The following is an 11412-nucleotide window of genomic DNA, read 5'->3' on the forward strand; positions in this document are numbered from 1 at the left end:
AAATTTTGTAACGGGTCAGGTACGGGTACGGGTAGACGGGTAGGCGGGTACGGGTTGGCGGGTAGACAGGTACGGGTACAACGGGTTTTTTTCAAAATTATGTTGTCCGGTCCGTTTATTACCCGTACCCGTCTACCCGTCTACCCGTTTGTACCCGGGCAACGGGTACGGGTACCACGGGTAACGGGTACGGGCCGGGCAAAACGGGTTCAACCCCTAACGGGTTTAGCAAACCACTAATTGTCCAGCATGGCATGACTACCTTGGAATTCATATCACTTTTATTTATTTTTTGTTGAGGGAATTTATATCATCTGCATTAATGCTTGAGTTTAACAAAGAAAAAATAATCTGCTGCGATTTCAAATCCAGTGAAGAGTACCTTTAAATCTGAGCCGTCCGTTTCGATCAAGTTCAGTACTTGTCAAGTACATGAGAGGATACGGATTCAAAATCAAAACTCTAATGAATAGCATGTAATATGTATAAATATTAAATTTGAAATGTTAAACCCATATCTGTCTTTAAAAAACAAACAGAATTGTGCCTTTAACATAAAATAGCGATCCATCAATGATAATATTCGACATCTTTTTTTTTTTTTTTTGATAAAAAAATCCAACCAGCATATTATATTTAAATATTTAAATAGTAATACAGTTTTGAGGAGAGTGCAAGTAACATTCCTTTATTTGTTTTTTTATCCTTGTGATAAAAATTTTAAAATTCAAATAACGATAGATTCATTCCAACATTATTTTGATGAGAAAATTAGTTGTTGATCTAGTGACAAAGACAATATCTTATGCATAAAAGGTTGCACGTTTGAAGTTCGGATATAAAAATTGTTGTAGATATTAAACTCTAATGGGTGGTTTGACCTTTTACTAATAAAACATTAATATGGAAACACTAAAATAACCAAATCAAACAGTTTTAATTCTACATTTCTATTATGTAAATTATATGTTGTCATATACTTGAACGACTATAAGGCTGAGCTCCAATAGAAGTGAAATATCCTTCATTAAAGAGAAGAGAAAGACCAGCAGACCGGCCCTTGACTGAATCATTCCCTTGCTCTAGAAGAGAAAAATCGGAGGGGAGCGGAGGGAAAAAAGAATGAGTTCGCTGTATAAAAATTGTGAGATTTGTCACCTCCAAATCGGAGTGTAGCCAGAGTGAAATTAGCCTTGATCCCTTCCTTTCTTTCTCTTCCCATTGTTTCTAGAGCAGTCTAGGGAAAAAAAAAAAGATATCAGAAAAAAAATCAAATCATCATTCTCTACGAACAGTGGTTTAATTTCAAAACCCAAAAAACTTGGTTACTAGAATTACAAATAATAGAATAAATCAAACACAGAAAATAAAAATAAATAAATTAATTCCACCAATCTTAGTGAAAATAAAACATTAATTGGATGAAACTAAACTCCTAGAACTAGTATTTTATTAATTAGTATATCTATCAAGGTCTAGGTATCTCTATATGGTTCTTACTTAGGTTCTAGTCTTGAAATGAAAATGTCGTGACATGTTATTTTTCTGTGAAGATGCATGCCAAAAGTACCAAAGCAACAAAAGCATGGCTAACTGAGTTTTCTGTGAACTATGAGTGAATAAAAAGAAATTCATTTTTCTTTTAATGTGGTAACAAGTATCACCAAAAATACATGCAATTTTTTACCATTCAATCAGTATTTGCTATAACTCTTAAGAGTTTTTATTTATATGTAGAGAATATTGAGTTTTAATTGTGTGTTTAAAGCGTTCCTCTACCAAAATTTATAGCAATTTTTTTTATGAATACACTATGGATAAAATTTGTATGATCTTTTAATCTTTAATATAAGTCATCAACTACATCTCCATAATAGACAACTCATCAACTGCACAGAAAATATAGAATTTACTAAAAATAAAGATTGATTTTCAACAATTTAGCTAAATTAATTTATAAAATAAAATATTGGAGGAAATCAACTTTAACCATTTCGACAAGCTTTATCTTGTTCTAACAACCATATTGGATTGGCTGATTTGCATCATTAAGTAAATATTTAATGTAAAAATAACAAAATATTTAAGCGACATCCTTGAAAACAAATTTCCAAGTTTCATGTGCCGCAACATCTACATCCCTTCATTTTTTCTAACGAAACTTGTCAGGTTCTTTTCTTCTTCTCTAGTTTATCAAATTAATTCTATTGGTGCTAACCTTATCTATTTGTCCTATTTTGTAAAAGTACATCTATTTTATTATAGTATATGTGGCACTAGTATTTTTTTAAACAATAATATATAAACTAGAGAATTGTCCATTATCATTAAAAAAAAATTTGCAGAAGCATTGTGGATGTTCTTATTTTTCTCCACAAGAAAGGATTCTATCATGGTGCACTGTCATGGAAGGCGTTAGTATATATATTCGATGAAGATGGTGAATTTATTGTGAAGCTAACAAATTTTCTCAAAAGGAACGGTATGAGTATTTTCTAATGTTTGAGCTGTACTACACATTAGATTTTTTACATAATATATATGTATCCCCCTATATATGTTGCGCTTGTGCATGCATATTTATTGCCTGTGACTTCTTTATTTCCAGAGTTGCCTCTAAGTCAAGCACAAGGTGAGGATTGGATGACATTTGGTTCCATGTTGATTGTTGAGTGAGAGTGTGAGGGAGAAAGATCACTATGCTAAGACTTTTGCAGAAGTGAATCACGGGGATGCCAAGATTGTTGTTAATGTCAACAATCGTGTGACTGTGACTGTCTCTCGTGAAGTTGGTATCTATGCTGATCACCTCACTCATGCCATCACATTCTTTCAAGGTTTTGCCCCAGATGAATGGTAAGACGTTATATGTGTTTTATCATAATTGACATGAAAATTGCTGCTGCATAAATTGCTACGAAAAATTTCTTGAAATATATTCTAAAAAAACCAATATTATAAGAAACATATGCACCAAAATAATGTTAGATTATATTCCCTTGTCTATTTCCAGCAAGTGCATCGTTAGGACTTAGGATTGACAAGAAATTAGAGAATAAAGTTAAGTAGAGCTACCTCTAGATCGAGAACAGTTTGGGTCCGATGGTCATTGGACCCAAAGTGGTTCTAATGGGTTCGCTCACCATCGGATCTGCTTTAGGATTCATGCGCACGAATTTTAAAGCAAACACAAAAGTGCTGGTGCGAATCCTAAAGCAGATCCGATAGTGAGCGAACCCATTAAAACCACTTTGGGTCCAATAGCCATCGGACCCCAACTGTTCTCCTCATCTAGATCCTGGTTTTCAGTTGCCTAATAAAAATAAATAATAGGTGAGATTTGGCTAAGGCAACCACTTACTTTGATTGTACAGCTTTTTTTATGTAGGAAAGGTTGAGATTTGAAAGAACAATTTTGATACTGAAATACCTCTTTATTTTATTGATTTTTGTAGGAGAAAGATTCCTACTTTGATTGAAAATATAGATTTATTTATAAGACCTCAAGATCGTAAAAGATATGCTGCCCGATTATATCACTGGCGTGAAAGTGTTTCCTACTGTGAGATTTTAGCGAAATCTGATATTGTTAGCAAGTCTTGGACTGTTTTTGGTAATTCTATAGATGGCAAATTGCTTGAATGCATGAACAATTTCAAGGATAGAGACGGAAAAAGTAAAGTGAATAAAGATTATGATGGAAATAACATCATTGATTTCTTAAAGTTCATTTTGGGGTTGTATGCACATAGCAAATCTTTGGAATGGGTAAAGTTTTTGATTAATAAACGCTAAATTTAGATGTTACGTATTTTATTTATAGAAGTTAACATCTTTCAGCATCGCCGAATTACGGACTTGACACTGTGTGTTTATCAGAGAATTTGCATGTCATAAAAGAGAATGCACGAATCTTGAGATGCCATGCATCATATCGTTCTCCTGGAATCTGGTGCGTCGCGGATCTTAACTCATGTCAAATAATCGATAATTTTTAGTCACCATCTCAATACCTCAGAATTCGGACCTTATTATTTCTTTATGCAAAACTAAAAAGTTACTGTGTACGTAAGCGAATGCGTATCCTCTGCATTAATTCAAAAGAGAATCTTTTGAGTTAATGAATTATGATCATTCGATCTGTTTTAAAATTTGTGCATACTAGATCCACATTAATATTAAAGGCTCCTTGTATTATAAGCAGAAATTAGATTGGCTCCGTTTAAAATTAGACGGTTGAGATTCATTAACTCAAAATGTTTCTTTTTGAGTTAATGCGGAGGATACACATTCCATGTAAGCATCGTGATTCTACGCACGACTTGAAGAGTCCTTATCGTCTGCATTAACTCAAAAGAGCATCTTTTGAGTTAATAGATATCGGCCGTCCAATTGTAAACGGAGCCCATCCGATCTACGTCTAAAACATAGGGGGTCTTTAATATTAGTGCGGATTTAATTTGCACGAATGTTAAAGTTGATCGGATGGTCCAGATGAATTAACTCAAAAGATTCCTTTTTGAGTTATTGCAGAGGACACGAATTCCGACTTGAAAGTCATGCAGAGAACAATTTGCTTAGATTGAACTAAAACACAGGGAAACTCATAAACAACACTATTATGTGCATAATCACGGTGCGAATGTGCTCAATTTTAAATTTTTTAGAAATCGATGATAATGTCTTAATTTTGAAATATTGAGATGGTAATTATAAGATTCCAATTGCTGCTTTGGAGATTAAAAAAAAAAATAGATCATGTGTGCAAAATTCTCTAAATGCGTACATTCTTAATTCAGGTTTATTTGCATAATATTGTATATATTTTTCTTTTAAAGCAAACAATTCATGCAGATGTACACATTAATATTTATTAGATGTTTGCTGAATTTTGTGATTATGTGACTTGAAGAGTTAAAATGTAGATGCAATTTATTGGAAAATTAAATAGGCATACAATATTGGTAATTTATATGCATTAATTTTAGCTAGTGTTGAATACTGAATAGGCACGGTTCATATTTTTTGAAATAAATTGGAGCCACGTTTAGATGAGGTTAGTCTTTTAACTTTTGACGTAATATAGATTATTTGCTTGTAATTAATTACTTTTAGTATTCCAACCAACGGGTGACTTTTTAGACGGAACTTTTTATTAATATCATTTCAAAAAAAAATAAAAAAAAACAAATTATCTCTGAAATTGGAGAATTTTAAAAACATCCGGGTCAATAATTCAATACACAACCCCATTCTTAAGGGGGTCACAGATTGAATCGGAGGCTCATCAAAAACCTAAATATCAGTATATTGCAGTGTATTTTTGAGTTTTTAAGGGGACCTCCAATTCAATCTGTGGCCCTTCAAGAATGAAGCCGTAGATTGAATTGGCGGCCTGAGTATTTGTGAAATTTTTCATGAAAGATGATTTTTTTTAAAAATATAATATAAATAAAAAATTCAGCTTTTTTTTAGAGACCAATGGTTAAACCAAGATTGTATTCATTGTACCTTCCCACAGTAGACCAACATTATATCAAAGAACAAGATAACTTTGGTTATTCATTCTTCTAAAATGCTAACGATATAAAAATCGGCCATTTTAACAGCCAACAGAACAGGGAAATAAATCTGCTACGATCCTGAATGATTGTAGGGTCCCTACAATTTCAAATCCAACCTCTCATTGTTTTGAGATTCGTGCATAAAAACAAGGTCTATAGAGATTCGTACAACCTAAAAAAAATGAGAAGTTGGATTTTCAATTTCAGAAGCCCTACAATTTCTTAGGATTGTAGCAGACACAACCTTTGCAACTTTTTAACCGCTAAAAAACAAAATGATACAATTGAAAAGTAATATTTATTAAATAATAAAGTCTTCAGTTTAATCCTCAAATATAGGATAACAACAATAGGATTTTAAATAAGAGAATCCACTTACAATATTACAATATTTTATAGTTACAACATTTTACAATACAATTTTTAAAGCTTAAACAATCGATTCAAATTGTTCAAGATAATTAGAATTATAAAATGTGTTTGGAGATAAAATTTTATATTATTTTAACTATTTTACTATTTATTAAGATGATTACAAAATTCAATGGTGTGAAAACAATAGTTTTGTAAAATACTTAATAAATAGTAAAAAAGTTTTAAAAAAAAAAATATAAAATTTGATCTCCAAGCATATTTTATAATTTCTTTATCATTTTGATCAAATGGTGTGGATTGACTTTTTGGACTTTGAAAAACCGTGTTATAAAATATTGTAAGTGGATCCCTCCTCTTTAAATAAATATACTTAATTGAACATTTTGATTTTTTTAATTAAAGTTTTAACATAATTTCAAAGATTATTTTCACATATTCTTACCTAAATCGAGATATAGAAAAAATAACTTCTCTACGCTATTCTATTCGTGTCTCCTTTTTTTTTTCTTCTCCTCCTTCATAAGATTCGTTCTAAAACACCATAGAAGAGTAGGTTTGATGTCTATCGGACCGTTCTTTTAACTTGGCATGAATTTCAAATTAGATCTCTTAAAATTTTCATAAATACTAAATTGAGTTTGGTTTAACTGAGATTAATTTAGACCATCCGTTTATATGAATTGCACCTCAATTACATGCAGAATATAAACTCGTTGCTACTTACAGGCGCACCGAATGTTCCATTCAATTCCGATTTTTTTTATTAATAGTAAATGAAACAAAAATTGTCAATAGTAAATGAATTTGTCAGATTTCGAAATATGAAAAAACTGTTATGACTTATAACGTCTGAGAGACATTATAAACTATAACATCAAGATAATCCGTCGTATTACTCTCTCAATGAAAAAAAAGAAGAAGAGAAATTTGATAAAATAACCTTGCTTTGAAAAAAATCAAACAAAATACCCTTTATCAAATTTTTATGACAAAATACCTCTGTGGGACCCATCAATGTAAAACTTTCTCAAGGAGCCGGCTGGTGTCAACGTGAAAGAGGAGACAGTAGTGCTAGCTGCTCTGGTCCATAGTCGGAAGTGATGGAAAATCAATCAATCATATCCCCAAATTATTACCGTATAGAAAAAAATTGCCAAAAGGAGAGTAGTGCTGCACTTTTGATGAAAATCAAGTGGTAGTGTTGTCCTTTGGAACAGAGAATAATATGGCACCTTCAAAATGGAAATAAGAAATGAGTAATCACTTGAATTATTCATCGCACTGATTAGTCAAATCTCTCCACTTACGTTCACATTTTAATATCAATTCAATTATTCATCGCACTGATTAGTGAAGTCTCTCCACTTACGTTCAAATTTCAACATCAGTTCAATTATTCATCGCACTGATTAGTCAAGAAATCTGATGGCCCTAAGGTTAAGTGTATGGTACACTTAAGTGTATATTAGCTTTACTCATTTTTCTATATCAATCAAAATACACTTGCCCCAAATTTCATAACTGAATTCCGATCCAAAAAGAATGGCATTCACAAAAACTGCATCGATTCTACCCTGTCACATATTAATTGTCAGTTAACTTATAATAGCTGTTTCCTCCAAATTTTAGTATCCCAGTAGTATAAAATCTAGACTAAGTTTTTCAAATATTGTTTTTTGCAGATGTCACCGGCAAAGAGCTGATTTTTCTACCTCTTTCACATTGTTTTCACCGATTTCAAATTTCAAACTTTTTCAACCAATTTTTTTCAAATTTCATTTTTTTTTTCAAATTTCAAATTAATTTTTTTTTTTGTGATAGCCCCCACGCTTGGGCTCCCGCTCAGCCGACTTGCCCCACCTTTTGCAGCATAGGCTGAGCATGGGGGCTACCACGCAAAAGCGGGGGCAAGTCGGCTGAGCGGGAGCCCAAGCGTGGGGGCTGCCACGAAAAGAAAAATTGAAATTTGCACAAAAATTTGAAAAAAATTGAAATTTGAAAAAAAATTGAAATTTTAAATTTGAAATCGGTGAAAAAAATGTGAAAGTGGTGGAAAAATCAGCTCTTTCCTGGTGACATCTGCAAAAAACAATCTTTGGAAAACTTAGTCTATATATTATACTAATGTGGATACTAAAATTTGGGAGAAACCTGCTCTTATAAGTTAACTGACAATTAATATGTGATAGAGTAGAATCGATGCAGTTTTTGTGAATGTCATTCTTTCTGGAATTTAGTTACGAAATTTGAAGGCAAGTGTCACTAGTACAGAAAACCCTTTCACTGACTGTTTAAATACCCCTACACCAACTGTTTTAGCGGCGTCAGTAAAGCCAGCGCCAGTGAAGGTTACCCTACACGACTATTAAAAAACAATCGGTGTAGGGTACCTACAGTGACTGTTTTTAAAAAGAGTCGGTGTAGGGTACCTACACTGACTGTTAAAAAAGAGTCGGTGTAGGATACCTACAGTGACTGTTTTTAAAACAGTCAGTGTTGGCGTAAATTTTTTGGCATGATTCTACTTGTATTAGGACTAGCCTCCATATTTTTGCTAGCCATATATATTACTATTCAACGCTCATTATCATTAAACAAAATATCATGCAAATTGTATGCAAAAATTGGTTGTTTTCACTAATTTAATTTTGCAAGTTAATATTCCAAGACCAAAGACCATATTTTCTCCGCTCTCCATGTCTTCTGTTAAGTCAAGACTTTTATCTGTTCAATTAATTTTGATTAATGTTTTTTTTTTGAGATCTTTATGCATGGTCTTATATATATATATATATATATATATATCTGTGTATACTCAACATTTTACAACCAAGCACAGCTTAAAATTGTCTTGCTTACTCTTTTCTCTCCTGCAATGGCCCTTTTTGAACTTCTTTTCCTATCACTTGTTCTCGTCTCCTTATCCATCAAAACCACCATTCTAACACAAGCCCACTGCCTTCCTCACCAAAGTGATGCCTTGATTCAACTCAAGCAAGGCTTCAACACCACTGAACTCCATTCATGGAATGCAAGTACCGACTGTTGCATATGGGATGGCATCACATGCGATGAGCAAACCGGGATGGTGACTGCACTCGATCTTAATTACATGCAGATCTCGGGTAATATCAACCCGGCTTTGTTCAATCTCAGCTCTCTTCAGTACCTCGACCTTTCAGGGAACGATTTCCATGGTGTTCCACAAACTGGGTTTGAGCAACTTGATAATTTAACCCATCTTGATTTGTCCTATTCTGGCTTAGTCGGCCAATTTCCGAGGGGCATTTTTAATCTCAGCTCTCTTCAGTACCTCGACCTTTCTTCGAACAACTTCCATAATATTACCCTTCCACAAACTAGGTTTGAGCGACTTGCTAATTTAACCCATCTCGACTTGTCCTATTCTGGCTTTACCGGTCAAGTTCCAATCAGAATTTCTGTCCTCACCAACCTTGTGTACCTTGACTTATCAAATGATCTCTCGTACCTTCATGATACAGGCCTAAAAAACTTACTCAGCAACCTCACTAAGCTTCAAGTTCTTCGCTTGAATGGGGTTGACCTTTCACTCAATGGATCTGAGTGGGGCAAGGCTGTTTTTCAAGTAGGCCCAACTCTTCAGGAGCTATCCATGGCTGAATGTGGATTAAGAGGAAATTTACCACATGAAATATTCCACCTTACAAATCTAACAAAACTTGAATTATATTACAACTCAATGTTGTCGGGTGAACTGGCAGAATTCACCAAACAAAGCAATTGGCAATATCTGGATCTTACAGATACAAATTTCACTGGTTCATTACCAGATTCGATTGGAAATCTCCAATACTTATCGGTATTGAATCTTTACAACTGTAACATCTATGGAGAAATTCCACCTTCAATAACAAACCTTACAAGGCTTGAAGTATTGGACTTAGCGTCAAACACATTGATAGGTACTATACCCATGTCTTTGTTTTCTCACCCTTCTTTGGAATCTTTGTATCTAGGATATAACCAGCTGTCAGGATATCTACCAGAGTTCTCAAATGGATCATCAAATTTGGTAGATATTGGCCTTGCAGACAACAATCTTCAAGGACAATTGTCAATTTCAAGATTCATCAAGTACAATAAGTACCTAGGTTCTCTATATCTCTCCAACAACAAGTTTTCAATTATAGAAGGAGAAAATCATAACGATTCATTCTATGCTTCATTTCCTCAAATAGAATTTATCCAGCTGGCATCGTGCAATTTAATAGATTTTCCTACTTTTCTGAATTACCAAACAAATATTTACTTCTTAGACCTCTCAAATAATAGTATCACGGGAGAGATTCCCCTTTCCATTTGTAATATGACATCACTAAGAGTGCTTGATCTTTCATATAACAATTTAACAGGAATAATTCCATCTTGCCTTCTAAAAGAAACTGAATTGGAACTGCTTTACCTGAAAAGTAACAAATTAAGCGGGCCATTGCTACAAAATATCAGTCAAGCCCGTGCACTTAAAACAATAAATCTCGCGGTCTTAGACTTGGAAAACAACCAGATAGTGAACATATTTCCCTATTGGCTGGGAAATCTTTTAAATTTGAGAGTTCTTATCTTAAGATCGAATATGTTTTATGGAGAAATTTCAGACGTGGAAATCAAAACAAAAGGAAATGATTCCTTTTTCCCCATGCTAAAAGTTCTTGACCTTTCCTCAAATCATTTCAATGGTACATTACCTAAAAATATTTTCATGAATCTAAAGGTTCTGATGAGTGCATCTATTACAAATTCCCCATTGTATTCTATGATAGATGTAGGTGTCATTTCTTATGCAGCTTCAGTCACATACAAAGGGCAGAGTTTTGATCTGATACACTCACTTGGTATATTAAGCTATATTGATCTGTCAAATAATACATTTTCGGGGAGAATACCTGAAGAGATCGGAAAACTCAAGTCACTTGATGTACTGAACCTATCACACAATACCCTGATTGGTCCAATTCCACAACAATTTGGAAATTTAAAGCAACTTCAATTACTGGATCTCTCCTTCAATCAGTTTTCCGGACACATCCCTCAAGAACTGACCTCTCTCACTTTTCTTTCTGGACTAAATCTGTCATACAACAATTTAGTTGGAGAAATACCAAAAGAACGTCAGTTCTCAACCTTTTCAAATGATTCTTACTTGGGTAACCCTGGATTGTGTGGTAGTCCTTTATCGATGCATTGCCCAACAACTCCTACAAATTATGTGTTTAATAAAGGTTTGCCTTCAAAGTCTTCAACTGATGATGTAAATTGGATCTCTGTTCCTATTGGATTGGGGATAGGTGTGGGGTTTGTCTTTGTAATTTGGGCAACGATATTATGGGAGAATGGAAGAAAGTGGTTTAATTTCATTATAGATAGGTTTTACATTCAACATATTCATTGATGGATATTATATGTAAGGTCTTTGTAATAATAAATGGGTATA

At 33.4% G+C, this 11412-nt stretch overlaps 1 protein-coding gene and 1 long non-coding RNA gene across 3 annotated transcripts; both read left to right on the forward strand.

Annotated features, from left to right (window-relative positions):
* Window positions 1-2088: 2088 nt before the first annotated feature.
* On the forward strand, window positions 2089-3747 carry LOC144563659 (uncharacterized). Of its 2 annotated transcripts, XR_013514389.1 has the most exons (4): window positions 2089-2169; window positions 2346-2482; window positions 2609-2856; window positions 3456-3747. It is a non-coding gene; the product is annotated as an uncharacterized LOC144563659 (long non-coding RNA). The 2 variants fall into 2 exon arrangements; XR_013514388.1 differs by lacking the exon at window positions 2089-2169 and having other exon boundaries at window positions 2192-2482.
* Window positions 3748-8775: 5028 nt separating this feature from the next.
* On the forward strand, window positions 8776-11412 carry LOC144562619 (uncharacterized). The gene is made up of 2 exons (XM_078311823.1): window positions 8776-9108; window positions 9253-11412. Exons 1-2 carry the CDS (start codon window positions 8815-8817, stop codon window positions 11368-11370), a joined length of 2412 nt encoding a protein of 803 aa, XP_078167949.1. The 5' UTR covers window positions 8776-8814; the 3' UTR covers window positions 11371-11412.

Source organism: Carex rostrata, chromosome 12 (genome assembly GCF_964058835.1).
Source record: "Carex rostrata chromosome 12, lpCarRost1.2, whole genome shotgun sequence".
NCBI classification, from domain to species: Eukaryota; Viridiplantae; Streptophyta; class Magnoliopsida; order Poales; family Cyperaceae; genus Carex; species Carex rostrata.

Excerpts from the sequence above, each read along its gene's own strand:
- LOC144562619 (XM_078311823.1), top strand. The coding sequence starts at position 8,815 with ATGGCCCTTTTTGAACTTCTTTTCCTATCACTTGTTCTCGTCTCCTTA. Across the intron at positions 9,109-9,252 it reads ATCTCAGCTCTCTTCAGTAC|CTCGACCTTTCTTCGAACAA; the intron begins CTCGACCTTTCA and ends TCTCTTCAGTAC.